The 17,112-nt window shown below is 37.9% G+C and overlaps 1 protein-coding gene across 5 annotated transcripts in view; it reads right to left on the reverse strand.

Annotated features, from left to right (window-relative positions):
- The window catches only part of KIAA0586 (KIAA0586 ortholog), a 73,182-nt gene that overhangs the window by 25,372 nt on the left and 30,698 nt on the right, over positions 1–17,112 (reverse strand). For 3 of the 5 annotated variants that reach the window (XM_074908880.1, XM_074908881.1, XM_074908878.1), the window contains exons 23-29: positions 14,678–14,837; positions 13,882–14,104; positions 13,093–13,340; positions 12,543–12,619; positions 9,606–9,740; positions 7,804–7,984; positions 4,665–4,804 (exon numbers count right to left, since the gene is read on the reverse strand). In XM_074908880.1, coding sequence (XP_074764981.1) covers positions 4,665–4,804; positions 7,804–7,984; positions 9,606–9,740; positions 12,543–12,619; positions 13,093–13,340; positions 13,882–14,104; positions 14,678–14,837 — 1,164 coding nt within the window. Of the gene's footprint in view, positions 1–4,664; positions 4,805–7,803; positions 7,985–9,605; positions 9,741–12,542; positions 12,620–13,092; positions 13,341–13,881; positions 14,105–14,677; positions 14,838–17,112 lie in introns of those variants that run through there. The other 2 variants (XM_074908879.1, XM_074908882.1) reach the window with 2 other exon arrangements.

Below are 17,112 nucleotides of genomic sequence, written 5' to 3' on the forward strand. Positions count from 1 at the left end.
AAGGCTATGCACTTGTTCTTCTTCCTTTCGACTTCAAAAGAATTCAGATCTGAATTAGCCTATTGCAGTGCTATTTCCTCTCAATGAACATCCTGGGAGCAGTAGCTATGGCAAAGTGCCATTTAGACCTGAAGACACAGGAGACCCTCAATTTCTACTCAAAGTATGTGGTGGAAAGAACATACAATTTCTCTGGCTTTCTTCAACACCCAGGATTTCTCCCTAGGTATTATACTCCTGAGTAAAAAGAGAAAGTTGAAAGGGAAAAGAAAAATAAAAATTTCAGCACACAGGTTGGAAAATGCATGCCAAGTATAAAATTCATTTCCTTGACCATGTTTTTAAAACATTTTCCGCTCTTCCTGAAATGCTCTTCAGGACCTAGGTCTGCAACAATGCCTACAGGAAAACAGTTTCTTAGAAGCAACACACACTCTGCATGTTAAAAAGGGAGACATCATATTTGTCATCGTATGAGTTAATTGGAACAGTAATTATGGCCCAAGGACATTCCACTACATGTTAACAGGAAACATGAGAAGTGCAAAACAGAGTCATGGAGTCCTAGAAGACTTAAGCACTCTCTACAATAGACAAATTTGATTTCATCAGTTATTCTGTTTATTCCATAGATGAATATAATTTTTTTTAATGAAGATTCTTAAAGAAGGCAGAACACGAGAAAGATCATAGATGTTTGCATATCACACAGAATTTGGAGCCTATGGACAGGATTGCTGTATGACTTCTGGGAAAATTGTATGCCCTGAGAAGCAATGGCACCGTTAATCTCTTGAACACCTGATGACAAAGTACCAGTGGCATTTTGCTCCCCAAAAGTTAGAAAGGAAGAAAAGTTTGCTTCAGTTCTGTAAGAGAAACCCTCCACTATTGCAGAGGCCACAAGTGAAACAAAGAGCCAAAAATATAGATGAAAAGAAGAAAATTTTTATGTCTGGCAAACAATAAGCATGGTGCCAACTACATAATCAGGGCTTCTGATTTCTTTCAGCTAACAACTGCCTCCTGCAATATAGGATGTCTAAACAGTAATGATATTGCTTCTCATGTACCTAACAAACATTTAAAACAGTGTCGCAAAAATCAGGAGGCAAAAATAGCTAAATTTCAGTCACTGTCTTTTCCCCAGTGGCTGCATGGACTTGTTTACACTCCCCAGTAAACAAAGCATAGAGAGGGCTACACTGGTAGATAGCAAGTTCTCTCTAACAAGCACCAACACAACCTCACCAGCACACTGACAAGCGTAAGCTGACAAAAGCGAATATACACGCATCTGAGATCAAGCTGGCATCTCCACAGGGCACTATGTGCATGGACAGACCAGTTAGCATTGGCACTAACTTGGGCACCTCTACACAACACAGTGTTGACCAACTCTGTTCATCACTTAAAGCTGACAAGATAATAAAGGCTTGAGGTGATTTTCTGAATGCAGGAAGGTCTCATATGGAAATGAGATCAAAGGCCACCAGTGTTACAGAACATTAAATGTAAGCAGCATAACAGTATACTCATGAGTCTATTTGAAGTATTTTTTTGTTTTGTTTTGGATTTTTAATATGACAAACCAAAAACCAATTTAAACTGAACTGAGGTGGAAACAGAAGTCGAGAGATAACACAGATTCGTAACCTACAATTATGCATTCCTGAAGATTAAAAAAATGTCTTTTGAAATACTAAAAATGAAAGCTAATGAGAATACCAAAGTGACAATCCCAGTTAAAAAATGTTGATTGTATAAAAACACTCCTAAGAACATTAGGAAAATATTTTGCAACCAACCGATATTCAAAGATTTTAACAATGCATTTGGGACTTCAAATGATTTAGATTTACCATCTTTGAAATGTTTAGCTACACAAATATGACTTCAATGTTCATGTCCCTGTCATGATCAAAATGATTTATCTAGTAGAGGAAGTGCCCAGGTTCCTCCTAGTCATTCTCTTGGTTCTTAGACCACAAATAACAGTCAATTCCTGTATTGTTGCACAAGAATAGACAGAAGGGGTCAAACTGAAGATGCATGTAGTCTGGCGTTCTGTCTAACAGTGGCTAAAAGCATATATAAATCTCAAAAAAACCCAATGCCAGAAATGGAGGAGCAGCCAAGGAATTTGGGTAGATAAGGAAATTCCTGTATGACTTAAGCCATTTGTTTTGGAGTGAGTGACCACACAGACTTCACTCTTCATGACTAAAAGGCATTTGCTCCTGCCCTACATGAAAAGACAATGCTCTTTCTGTTGGTCAAAATCTGATCTACACACTGGTGCCAAGCAGCAAACCTGTGGTATGTATATGGCACCTCCACATCACTGCCCACAACCTCCCTGAAACAAGGATCCTGTTCAGACAGATAAAAACCAAAACAAAACAAAAAAACCTCAAGCTTGGCCATAACAAACCCTAACGTCCAGGTGGATTGTTCAGTTACATCAGAACCAAAGCTCTACCAAACCCAAGGCCCAGCTGGACACCATCTGAAATACAGTGTATTTTCTCAGGTCTCTCAGCAAACACCACGAAAAGCCTAGCTTTGCCCCCAAATAGATTCATCTTCTTGCTCGGTAGGTAACTGATAGTCGGTTCATTTCGTTTCAATGAAGGCAAACACTCTCTAGAGATGAAAAACAAGATGTGAAACAACTGATGTGAGTCAGTGACTAACTTGGGAGGAAACCTTTTCAGAACTTTAAAGTTCTTAAAATCACCTGAAACATTGTACAGAATAAATCATTCTGGAAGCCTGAGTATATCTTGCTTTCTTAGCTGATACTATGGTACCAGAAAATCTGTTTCCTACAGGCAGGTGACAAAGCAGATCCAGATGTAGATCTGAACACAGATGCCATCCCTAATTGAAACTAGGGGAAAGATTCATCATTGTTATATGGTAGACAGATGCTGTCAAAACAAGCTTTCAAATCATCTGGCAAAGGGATTCCTCCCCCCCAAGAGGATGTACAGAATCTAGTAGAGGATCTTTTGGAGCATGGCTTTGCCCCATCCAGGATAGACGTTTACTGTAGTTATCACTTACAGGATGGTCACGTCATAGAAAAGCTAAAAAGCTAGTCTGTGAGAAACAGTGATTTAGAGTCTTACATCAGGAACACCCTAATACAGGAAGAGATTTTTTTGGGGCGGGGGAAGAAAAAACCGAAAACAAACAAAACCATATAAACAAAGTTTCAGGGTTTAGTTGGTTGGTTTGGAGGGAAGGTGAGTTTTACACGCCAGCAGGCAAAGAAACCCACGTTAAGGATTCAGATGCAAGAAAAAGTTTCTAAAGATAAGATAATATATAACTATCTGTGTATTAAAGATACAATAATATATAACTATCTGTATATTGTCTATGCAAGACATTATGTCTGATCACCTTACATTTCTTGCATAGGTAAGACTATGTACATGGCTAATCTTACTCATGGTACATTACCCTTTGCCTGTATCCAGGCAAACAAAAAATCAGTCCTAACCCCATCAGCTAATTCTCCAGAGCATGAGATGCAGGTAACACTGTGTTCTTTACCACAGTTAACAGTGCTAAAAGATGGCAACATGTTTTACCCTCTCTGTCCCTTTTACTTTTAGCTAGTGAAACTGTAACAAGGATATACGCTTCACCCTAACAGACAGAGCAGTTTAACAGAACTCAGTCTTGCCTGTGAAGAATCATTCCAAGAAACTATATGTTCTGGAGATCTCAAAGTGAAAGAGCTATAACACTTAAAACCCTCTTTGAAGATGCAATACAGCACTTCACATGACATATTTAAGAACTGCTCAGACACCAATGGCACGATACTCATCAAGGCTCAAAACCATAAAACCAAAGACGGGTCAGTATAAGATACTTCAGGTTATTTTTAATACAGAGCATCAGGGAAGGACAGAATGCATCCATGAACACAGCAGTCATGGTAAGTATATTATTACTTTCAAACACGCTGTGAAGCTTAACATACTAAAGAGCAGTCTGACACCTCACTTTTAGCTTTTGCTACTTTCTGTTTGGATTTATCTTTAGTTAGCAAAGAAGCTATCATCTCTAGGTAACAGCACATACTAATCAAGTAGCAACAGATTAACTCTATAGGTTTCAAGCAGAGATCAACAGAATCTTCCTCTACCTTCAAGTTTTCTGAGGTACATCATTGTTGCTGCCATTCCAACCCTGCCCCTACTAGGACAACTGAAGCTCCTGAAATGCTGAATCAGTGAATTACAATTAATGAGGCTAAACCTCTATTGTTTCTTCCTCTCTCTATATCCGACACATTGTTCTTCTGTATTTAAAGCACGGTGCCCCTAAAACACTGAAATGTCCCACCTGAACTGAATATGTATAGTATTAGATCCTGTGAGGCCAGTGAAGCTGTGAGGAAGTGAGAAAAGGTAAAAGTGAAGGTCTGAGCCTAACAGAAAGCGTATCTTAAGAACATCATCACAGTAAACACAACCATTTTTATTACACACATGTACATTTGACTTTAGTTTCTCAGCTGAATGTGTCACTTTAAACACACTGGTTCTGTGATGTCAATCACCACAGTGGAAGAGGAAAATTTATTTTCCTAGGTTTCAGTTTGCACTTTCTGACTAGTCACAGAAAAGATCCTTTGAGTTTACCTGGGACAGATCCTCTGAGAGAGACATGACTCTGTAGTCTGGTTGGGCTGCTTGCAGAACAGGATTTGAAACTGGTTGCAATTCCAGTTCAGCCATAAGCATTGGACCACGACTTGTATCTGCATCTCCAAGAATTTCTGCTGAGAGAGAAAAATAAAGAGAATAAAATTTCCTCATGAGCTGAAGCAATAATCTCCTGGTCAACTCATGTGGCAGGATGTGGAGCCTTTCAAGATTCAACAATGGGACATACGACATTAAAGAGAATTATTTCACCCTTAGATGGCTTATTGTATATCCCTTAAATTGTTCTTGTGGGGAAAGCAGAAATAAGAAATACTTGTCTGTGGAAATTGAAAAAAATAAATCAGCTTTATCATCTGTAGATTTGTAACGTGGCAAGCATTTATGATAGCTTCAAAGCTGTATAGTTCATCATAGTATTATATGCTTAATGAGCTTTATCACACATATTGGAAAGAGATTGGAAAGGCTTCTTCATGAAAATGTTTCACTATTGTATGAATGAAAGGAAACCTGTATATAGTCTTTTTAAAGGGATAATTTGCTATATAATCCAGCATTTATCATGCTTTTGCAGCCTGCAAGCGTGTAAAGCATCTTTATGAAAAATGTACTGACATGAACTAACTTTAGCCTTCTGCTATCATACAGAGCCAAAGAATGAATTTAAAGCCTAATTAACTATAATCATTGCTTAATTAACTGTAATTATTGTTCTCTTTAAGACATGTGCCACATTTCATTTGCATGTTGGTTTTTATATCCATGACTTTAAGCGCTGAAAACAAGGATTTATAAATGAAAGACTGATCATCAAGATGCTGTTATATACCTGCATGAGCAACACCTGCTCCATCATATAAACAGACACCATGTTTCCGTGATACAAATAAAAACTGGTCACACAATCCCCAGAATCCTTACAGATGTATCTGTGAGTGACTCATTCTGACAGAGAAACTGAGTACCCACTGCAAGGTTATATGTATAGAGATATACACCCTGAAATACGTGGACTTTCACACCTGCTGGTGTAAAAATTATGTAATTTTACCCCTAACAATAATTATCAAATAAAAATGACGGACATCATTGTAACTATTGTGGCTATCAGGAAATAATAGCTCCTAGTCCTGACTTGCAATAGACTGGAGGACATGCAATCTCACGTACCAGTGGAGAGATAAAAAAAGATTTGGAAGAAAAGTGGAAACAATCACAGATCATTCCTTCCACCCTCCACCACCCTCCACCTCAAGAACAGATTGTTTCCTATTCAGTGTTGACTTCACTATCAAAAGGACTTGGAAACAAGGTTTTCTGTTGCTCCCTGGTATGAAAACACTCTTGTCTTGAAAGGAGATTCTAGCTTTTCTACAATGTTATTTCCTTAGCAATATCAATGCATACTGAGTTGTGTGTTCAGAGGTGGGGAGGGAGGGAAGCCAAGTTCAAAGTCATCAGAATGCAACAGAACTGCCTGGGATTAATACAGATTATGTAAAAGCACAGGGCATTCCCCTATTGTAGTTACTCCACAGCACTTGCCTCCTCTCAAAAAAATACTACAACAGAAAAAATACTACAAGATTTAGAGAGATGAGCATAAAAAATTACAAGAGAAATACATTGCTTTTAGATTATCATTACATGCAGGAATTGGTTTTGAAAAGTGATATTTACAGGACAGATGAACTGAATAAATTTAAGAAATAGATATAGAGGAGATACAAAATTATTATGTCAGATACAGCTATGGACAGCCAGGGTAAGAAGGAAATAACCCCAGTAGACAGATTCTCCCATTAATGTAACTCTTTATATGATCTCGAGCACTGTTAGAGACTTACCGCAGATTGATCCAGATCACCCATTTATTCCTACATCACAGTCCTTAATGCTGACTGTCCCTTAACAATGCACTGTTAAACAAGTGACTTGGAGAAATGTCTGATGCTAGGGACCCTAATGTCATTGACCTCCAAACAACATTCAACAAACTACTCTCAGGTAAAAGTTTGATAAGATATAACATACCAGAACATATTCTCAAGGCTCACAGTGGTGTAGCTGGTCCAAAACATTAGGTAACAGACAGCTTAAAAACTTACTCTCTGTAACCAGCTCAAAACTAAGCAAATACTTTTATTTCTCTGAGATTATTTTTGCCACATGTTGAAAACGTTTAATTTCAGTCCACTTCCTACTGGTCAAGGCTTGATAATATGACATATGCTTCTCTTGTCAAATTTATAAATGCAAATTAAAAGGACAGAAAACCAGCTGTTTGACTGCTTTAGTTTACAAAACTATTGATGAATCACTGCAACCACATTTGTGTTGTAACAGTTTAATAATTATTTGTTTAATCATATTTAAAACCACAGTCAACAAAACAAAGAGTTTCTACATGCTTGCAGCAGTTTAACTAAGCAAGTATAGAATTACTTTTTCATGTATCAATAGAGAAAAACTGGGATGAAAAATAAGGGAGAGGAAGGATGGGCCATTAGTTACAGCACTTAAACTGAAAAGAAATAAATTAATTTTCCTGTTTTACTCAGCAGCTTATCCCTGCACTACTTTGTAAATGCCTCAGCTACCCATCTGGGAGAAAAAACATTTCCATATTGTTACAGGCATATAGGAAGCTAAAAATACATTACCAATTATGAGGCACTGCAGTATCACCTTGATGGGAGTGATAAAAACCAATAAGGAGGAGTGCTGTGTAAGGGGACAGAGAGAAGTAGCTTGAACTGCTGGTGTTAATACCCATCCTATGGAAACCAACTTCAGAATGGCCAAACTGAGCATTTGAGAACTGAATTTGACTTAAAAGGATAAAATACCTACTTTACCAGTCAAGTTTGGTACAGGCAAGTGGATACTTGCATGATTTTTGTTCAAATTGTAGAACAGTACAGACAAAGGAGAGTGAAGACAAGGCTTTAGTTAAATCTAGTTCTCAGAAAAGAAATGCTACTAATTTCATTGCAGCAATTGCCTGTAGATTTTTTGGTTTGGATTTTGAACATATTCTCCGAAATTATTTCAGATACTGTTACAGAAAATCCTCAGAGTCCACATAAATATCACATAGAAGAAATAGTACCTCCAATTTGGGCAAGCTGCCCTGGCGATGGAGAACGGAAAGCCCGGGGTGGCCTGTTCTTGGAAGACCGAGCAGTTGGATGGTCCATATAGACTGAATGTCCCATCAGGATTCTCTCTGCTGCTCTGGTCAGCCTCGGCCTCTGACCTTCACTGAGCTCCCCAACGCTATCATCAGAATCCTACATAGAACAGCCACATCAGAACAGCAGGTGTAAAAAAACTCCAATGTATTTCTTCCAAAACCAGACATTGTTATCTAATTACATTAACCCTTAAATCATACATAAACCTAAGTCTGTACTATTAGCACTGACACTGAAACTGAGTAGGCATCATCTAACTGGATCTGAAATTAAAATCTACATTTATCAGTACTGGACAGAAAAGCATCATTTACAGCCAAACAACATTACTTATTTTCTTAGTGGTATCCCAACAAGATCAGGACCTAAGTTATATTTTTAGCACATGAATTCTGTAATGTTACACATATAGCCACTTTTGACTGCCTGACCTTGTAACATTAGAAGCATCTAAAAGCTATTGATTCTATTGTATAGAATCACATCATACAAAATGTTCAATTTTTAAGTAGGTTTGGACGGCACTTAAAATAGGGGTGGTTCCTGGATTCTGACTTTCAAAGCTGCAGAGAATAAACAGTTTGCTTCTATGCTGGAAAACAGGATGAATAAACTTACACACATGTGCACAGTGTCATTCTAAGGCAATATAAGTAACATCTAGGAGAATATTCTTTCTCTTATAAATGAGGAGGTATGCTTGCACACCTTGCCAGAACCTGGCAGCTGTTTATTAGTGTCACAGACACACTGAGTGGTCCGTGACTATGGGAAAGGGAAAAAGCAAATTAGAGATGCATCTGTAATTGGCGGTGCTGATGAGAAAATGTCACTACAATTACAGTCAGACTCAAAGCTGACACTGTAGAAAGCTTTTCACTAAGTCCATCCACCAGAGCTCATTAAGCAAAATAAAGACAGACAAAAGAACAGTTAAGGAGGTGAGTGAAGTTAGTAATTATCTAGACTAAACTGACCAAGACAGAAGGAAGAAACTGCATATGCACCAGTAAAATCACAAAAAGCAAGATCTTCTGTAAATAAAGGTTTCATGAACCATATTGCAGGATTCAAAGTTCACCTCCTTTAAACATTTCTCCAGCTATGTCAGTTAGAATAGATGCTTGAGTTCAAACTATTTTCCACACAGAAAATACTCAGATGTGTGACAAAAAATTACTTCTGTCCTTTGTGATGCAGATAGTTAAATTTTTCTGTTGGCCTCTTTTTTCTTGCCAACTGAGTATTTTGAGGTTTTGTTCCAAGATCAGTATCAACAGCATGTGCAAAAGCCCATGTAAACATTTGCTGAGTTGTCCTTTGTACCTCCTGAAAACACTCATATGGCTGTTAAGTGCAGTGAACTTGTACTGTTAAAAATACCAACTATACTGCCAAAGTGACATAAAACTTGCCTGGTATTCAAAATGACAGGACAAATCTAGTACACTGGAACAGTCACATACATACCTTGAAAACTAGGTACATGTGATACTATGCATAGCTAACTTGTTTATAACACTTAACCTTTGGTGTTTTTAAAAATTTTTACTCAAGAACATAGCCAATAGAAGTAGGATCACTTCCAGCAGGGAATGAAGTTATGAACCTGTTCTATAGCCAACAGGAAGGATAAGCTTGAAGTATTTTACATACTTACAGACTACTATTTTATCACTAGAACTACTGTACTGGAAGGAAAAGGACTCTAAGTTACCTCCAAATGATACATTCCTTCTTGTGCAGCAACAGGTGCTTGATTTAATTTGGCTAAAAGAGTCAGGACAGGATCCCTGGGATAGCCTTTATCCAGTCTTCTCACCACTTGCCCTTCACTGGGAGGGTCATAATCCTAAAATAAAGAAACAAAATCCACATAATACATGATTCAAAACTGGGTTTTGTAGGAACTTGAATCATTCTTACTTTGGTTCACAATTATGCTTTTTTCTCTTAAGCTGTTAGAATTTCCACATTGAGAACTTGTGCCATGAAAATCTAGGCATTTAAAAATAAGCAAACTGCCAATACACTGCTTTCTCCTTCTACCCAAAGACATGCAGTCATTATTTGTTACTTAAGACCACAAAACTTAGAGAAGAACAAGGTCCTTTAGGCCTCCAAAGTTCAGGGGAACAGTTAAATCCTCACACATACTGGTTGCTAGCAATGATCTGGCTGCAGAGCTGCTCTCACTAGCAAGGACTTAGCTTCCTCAACCAAAGTACCTAGTTTGAGCACAAAGAACTATTAGAAAGTTACAATCCAGCTGACAAAGAGAGGGAGGAACATCTTAGCAAGTAAACTGTCTAAGATGATGAAGGGAACTTTAATTTAGATTCACCTGATAAGAGTCTTAAGCCCAGAGTTTAAAAGATGAAGTGTGGCAAACAGAGGAGGCATCTAAAGGGAAGCCCACAAAAGGAACTTTTACTATCTTGATCAAGAGGGAGGGCATTCTCCTCAGGTGCCTATATACTCACATGGCAAAGTCTGGACAACAGACAGAAAGACCTGCAAGTTCAGGGCACAGTCTCACAACTGTGACATGAATGAAATCACAGATATTAGGTGGAAAAGTAAGCACAGGTGAAGCATGGCCATGTACGGGTAGAATTTTTTAGGAAGGATAGGCAGGGGGAAAAAAAAAAAAAAAGTAGACAACTACTCTAGGACATTTAAACTTTGCATTGTTGAGATTGGAAGGGACCTCTGGAGATTGTCTAGTTCAATGCGATTGCTCAAGACAGCACCTTTTCCAATGTCTGGCCACCCCCAGAGTAAAAACATTTCTCATGTTTAAAAAGGAATTTCCTGAATTTCAAATTGTATCCACTGCCTCCTCTCTTTCACTGGGTCCCACTCAGGACAGTCTGGCTCTGTCTTCCTTACTTCTTTCCACCAGGTATTTATACACATCAGTAAGATCCCCCTCACGAGTTTTCTCTTCTCCAGGCTAAAGGATCCAAGAAGCTCTCTGATTGTAACAGATGCACCAATCCCTTAATTATTTTCGTAGTCCTTTGCTGGACTCACTCCAGTAAATCTTTATCTTTCTTGTACTGGAAAGCCCATAACTGGACACAATACTCCAAATGCTGTCTCACCAGTACTGAGTTAAGAGGAAGGACCACCTCCCTTGACCTGGCAATGCTCTTCCCAATGCACCAAAGGATGGTGGTGGCCTTCTTTGCCATAAGGGCTGCTGGCCCATGTTCAACCTCTCCACCAGGATCCCCAGGTTCTTTTCTGCAAAGCTGCTTTTCAGCCCATCAGCCCTCAGCATGTACTGGTGTATGGAGTTGCTTCTCCTTGGGTGCAGGACACGACATTTCTCCTCGCTGAACTTAACTGAGATGCCCATCAGCCCATTTCTCCAGCCCGGTGAGGTCCTTCTGAATGGTGGCACAACCCTCTGGTGTACCAACCAGTTTTGTATCATCTGCAAACTTGTTGATGATGCAGTCTGTCTCATCATCTAAGTCATTACTGAACATGTTAAATAGCACTGGCACTAGTACTGACCCCTCGCATACACCACTAGTGACTGGCCTCCAGCTGGACTTTGCGCCACTGACCACAACCCTTTCAGCCCCGTAGCTCAGCCAATTTTCAGTGCCAGGTCAAAGCATTCCTTGAATTCACAGACCTCCATGTGCCCATCCATGGTCTGAGTCAGGAGGAGAGGGGAAAGAAACATCAGGGATGTTGGGGGCAGGGTCTGCTTCAGAGCACCTGACCAACGGAAAGGAAGAGGAGGCTTTCTGCAAAACACTAACAGGGGTCTGATGATTGCAGGTCTTCATCCTCAAGGCAGATTTTAAACTATCTGAGCATCTTCCAGAAGAGCCATACAGCATTGTGCAGGCAGCCCAGGAAGATTTTAGAAATCCCTTTGGAGTTCCATTCCAACCAATACTATGACAATGTCAGTATCAATTTTTTTATTCTTTCATAAAGAAAACAGTTTGGTTTAAGCACAGAATTATTCTACCTGATACTATCATTTATATATAATATAAAATTATATGACAGAATATATATAATATATAATATTATAGAAATATATGTTATATAAATAATATATAGCTGTGTCCTATATGCCAAGAGGCATTACAAAAAGTCAAAGAGGGAAAGCCCAGGCATTTGAGGAAAAGTGTTAAAAGAGAAAGGAAATGGAGAATACCTTGACTTAAGAGGCTTCCAGGACAACAGACTAAAGCAGACATCAGATAAGAAACTATATTGAAGTTTTAAGCAGCTTTAACTAACTCTAGACTCAGCTAATCTACTTTAATAATTTAAGCACACAAGCAATTAAACAATGGCTCAAAGCTGAAACAGCTCAGAGCATAACAATGTTCTATTCTGTTTAAGATATCTTAAAACTAAAAACAATAAAGAAAGAAAATGCATATGTTATCTCTCACCTACAGAAGTATATAAATCAACTTTTTTAAAAAACATAAATCAGTTTGTATAATGTGGGGTTTTTTTGTAGCTCTGAAATTCTAACAGTCTTTGTAAGTGCACAGTTTAAAAGCATAGATTTTAAAAGTTTGTAAGTGAAAATGCTTAAAGCACATCCAATTTATCAAGATGCTCAAGGTAGAATACCACACTAACTCTGTGTCCTTGTGAAGCATTTCCTTACCATTTCATTGGCATCTCGTAAAGTACTGGTTAAGCTCTCAGCAATGTTTGGAAGAGACAGTCCTCCTTCTGCTAAGGCTGAAAAATATTTTAAGTTACAAATACCAAAAAACATGCAACTTATATGAAAGAAAGCCAAGGCCAAATTCTTTAATAATTGCAACACAGTGCTTTAGTAAAAGTCGGAAATTCCTACTGCCGGATGTGTATTATGAAGATGTATTTTCAGCTTCCAAGAAAATTGCTCTTACACTTTGCTTTCAATAATTACACGGTACTTGTGCAAGACAGTCTCAATTATTTTCCAAGCTGATCTTATGACAAAAGAGCAGATCTAAACTTTTTTCATTAGTAAGCAGAAGCATTTTGTTCAGAGGCAAGAAAAAGAGCAATAAGGTCTCTTAAATCCAAAACTATGACTTGAAAGTTAATGACCAGGTTCATGTTCGCAGTTTTATCAGAAAATGTATGAAATGTAACTTCAGCAGACTGGAAGAGAAGTTTACAAAGAAAAAAAATGAATCCACATTCTAATTTTCACAAATAGTTACCTCTTGCAGCTAGCATCTGTCCATAGCTGAAGAGTACCTCCCCTTCTGAGATGGGTCTGTCTGCAGTTTCTGTTTCTGTTTCAGTGAGGGTAAGGCTGCTTTCCTGCGTGGACTGCCCAGAACTAACTGTAGGCACAGGTGATGGAACCTGTGTATTGCTTGGAATCGATTCGAAGGGCCTCACTGACAACTGATGAGATGGTAAAATCAAGGTCTCTGGTTCCTCATCATTAGCCACTGACATCTCACTGTAACGTAAGAATATGCATTATGAATACACCAAAATGTGTTGAACAGTATGGACTAAAGTCTTAAATCAATGCTGAAAAGAAATTAATTTGCAAGTATTTTTTCAAATGAAAGAGCACAGCATTTTACAGAATAGTTGGAGAATCAACATGGTTAAATAACATTATTAATTAATTTCTGGTTTTAACTAAATATTACTATGTGTATTCCCACTGAGGTAGTAGAAAAAATAAAGTGCTGATAACACAATATTTCATTGTCACTACATTTATTACCAGCAGGTGTAACAATATGAGTTTACTAAGTACAACACTCAGCAGGACAGTAAATAAGGACTGATAAATCCTGAGAAAGGCCCGATTTCACATTTTTCTCCAAAATATAAGTCAAACAATTGAAAAAAAGAATCCTGGCTTATCTCGCTGCATCTTGACATATACATTAATTGTTTCTTTCTACTGACTTTTTGAGGATATATGTAGACAGAATATATGTATTCATTTTAAGAAGTGAAAAAACAGTGAAGCTTGTTCAACTCACACAGCCTTGGGATGGAATGGTACTTCAGTAAAAGGACTAGGTTTCTCTTCTTCCAGAGGAAGTTCTGCATCATCCCATGGGTTTGGAGGCTTTGGACTTTCCATTTGGGCAGCTGTGGAGACCTGTTCTGAGGCAGGAGGGCTTGGTGTGGTTGTTCTGGGAGGTGTATTGACAGGGGTAACCACAGGTGTGCCAACATGACCAGTGGCAGCTGGAATCTCAACTGTGTGAAGTCAAATTTCAGATCAGGAAGTAAATCTCAGACAGAGAGCTAGACAGTTCTACTAAGAACTTGTCGTTTTTGTAATACCTTTTGGTAGTTATGGAGACAAGACTAGATGAAGACCAGTTTCTTTTAAGTGCAGTGTTGGAATCTGAAGGAGCTAGAATAAAACCTTAATTGCTTGCTTCCTTTAATAAAGGAGACTGCTCTTCATTTTAAAAACTAAGCTACTTTACTTGAGAGTGTAAATTTGGCTTAATTAACATTAGAAACACAAGAAGGAGCAAAAGACAGCTATTTTTCTGATGTGAAAAAGTATGGAGGGGCTGGGAGGGGTGGAAATCACACAGACCATAGAAATGTGCATTAAGTTTGAAAATAAAACTGTTACCAGATAAAAGATGTTTGCTTTTTATATGAATTAGCCCATAATTTTTGTACTACATGAGTTCCCGCTTGAATTATAGCCTCAAGAATATTTATCCTGAGAGATAACATGTCTTTGAAGAAGAAAATTAAAGGCATTAGATTAAAGCATATTTGCTACTTCTAAACTTCAATTATTTTCACTACCTGTTTCTTTAATTTTTTCATGTTCATGAACATCCCCACTCATTTCTGTAAGAGATGGAGAAGACTCTGGAGTTTTGACTGGAGGCAATTCTTTTTCTGAAGGTGGTGTTTGTGGTGGTGTGGCCTGGGGTGTTGGCAATGGAGTAGGCACAAGAGGCTCCTGAGGGGGGAAAAAAAAAGTAACCACAGTTATTATCTCAGTGCAAAATTCCTATCTTCCAAGTATCCCCAGAGATAGCTGAGAAAGAGAGAGAGAGAAAGGAAGGCTATCATGGAACAGGAACAGTTGTTGCTTAGATACATGTTCCATGGATCTAACTCCTCCATCTAAACATAAAGTTGCATCAGGCTAAAAGGTATGCCTGGACAAAATAAATTAAAAACCAGTAAATTATACATTGGAAACCATTATGTATAGAATAGAATATACTCTCGCAGTTGGAAGGGACCTACAGTGATCATCTAGTCTAACTGCCTGACCAATTCAGGGCTGACCAAAAGTTAAATCATGTTGTTAAGGGCATTGTGTAAATGCCTCTGAAACACTGACAGGCCTGGGGTATTGACCATCTCTCTAGGAAGCCTGTTCCCGTATTTGACCACCCTCTCAGTAAAGAAATGCTTCCTAATGTCCAGTCTAAATATGAATTACATGATTGTATGAATTTTACTAAACATTTGATACAATGTTAAGCAAGAAAATGTTTTGTGACATGGATCAAACTGATTCAGTATGATAATTTTATGGTAAGAGAATCAGCTAAAGGGAAGATTAAAAACAAAGCAATAGCCAGGACAGTAAAGCACTAAAATAAGCACATAGTTGTGATGTTGCTTAAAAAATGACTGTGATGGAGAGAAGTCTGACAAGCAAGTATGACAGTTGTAATTTAGCCTGCTATGGAGGAATACGATGGACCTTTCCAGGTTTTTTCCAGCCCCATTATCTGACATTTCATAAAGAAAACAAGATAATGTGGCTAAAGGAAGACTTCCAGGATAATTTCTTAAGAATAAATCCTCAAACTAAATATTATTAAAAATTCTTACAGGAAGTGGAACATGCTGACACATTTGGCAGTTCACACACACAACTCCATGACACTGTGTACACCAAAGAACTTGATAACTGGGCAGCTGAAGTTCTAGATATGAAACTCCACAGTAAGAAGGGGTACATCAAGAATGCATAAACTACGTATTCAGGACCTTCTACTAAAAGCTGAGCAGAAATGGAAAAAGGAAAAAAAACAACTTATGAATGTTCAAATTATCCAAAGGATAACTATTAGCCACAAATGTGGACTTTTAAAAAATATCATCAGCTACCTGAGATTCCGATAAAGGTGGGAGAGCATCACTACTATAGCACAACGCACCGAGGAAACCTCATCTTGCATACCACATTATTGTATTAAAATGTCTATTACCATATTAGTGTTACCCGTGGTCAAGACCAATCTAAATTGGAAAACATAAAAGTGTTGCCCATCAGCAAGAGTCTGTACACATACAGACAACTGTGTTATTTAGCCTAAACAAACAAAGGCTAAAAAGGACAAACCTAATCTCCTTAAGTGTGCAAATGAATACATGTAGTAAGGAGAAAACAACCATTTCAGCCTAAGGACATTTCAGTTTAAACTCCTCCAGAAACAAGAAGCCTTAAGAGAGCCATTAGTAGATGTAGAATGGTTACCAGAAGATTTTCTAAGCATCAGAAGAAGCAGTTAGGAAGAACAGTCCTCCTTAACATCATACCCTCCATAACCTGTAATGGAGTCGGGAAGAGCTCTTTAAATGCAGGATGGCTGTATTTAAGCCTACAGCAATGAAATGTTTACTTTTGACTACAGAATAATCTGTTGGTTACTTACAGCAGGCACTAGGTAGTATTTCAGTCTATATGCACTGTAGCGGAATAGAAGAATTGATATCCCTTTCAACAGACTTTGAATAGTTAGATTGCTAAATACAGCAATTTCCACATTCTTCCCAAAGACATTACACAAGACTGTAGCACAGCCGTGTTTTTATCAAAATAAAAGCCAGCTGTCATTTGATTATCAAAGGAAACAGAGAAAATTATCCCGTATTACAGAAAGCTCTATTAATCATTTAAGCATTTACTGAAAACTACTGAAGTCAAAACTTAGAAAGAATTAATACTCATTTTTACAGATATTAAAGAATGGCTGCAAGCCCATAAGACCAAAAATAATATCACTGTCAGCTTCTCTTTCTTCTTATATGAAGAAATTAGTTTCTTCACATTTCTCCATGAGAACATAGCGTAGCTATTTTTATTGAAAATAACACGAGCTATCTTTTGACAACATGAAATTAAGTATCAAGTCTTTCCCTCAGATATCAGTTTTGTGCTCAGCCTTAAAGTAAATATAGCATGTTGCATGCAGCACAAAGGATTCTTTTTT

The sequence above is a fragment of the Athene noctua genome, chromosome 6 (genome assembly GCF_965140245.1).
Source record: "Athene noctua chromosome 6, bAthNoc1.hap1.1, whole genome shotgun sequence".
Lineage (NCBI taxonomy): Eukaryota > Metazoa > Chordata > Aves > Strigiformes > Strigidae > Athene > Athene noctua.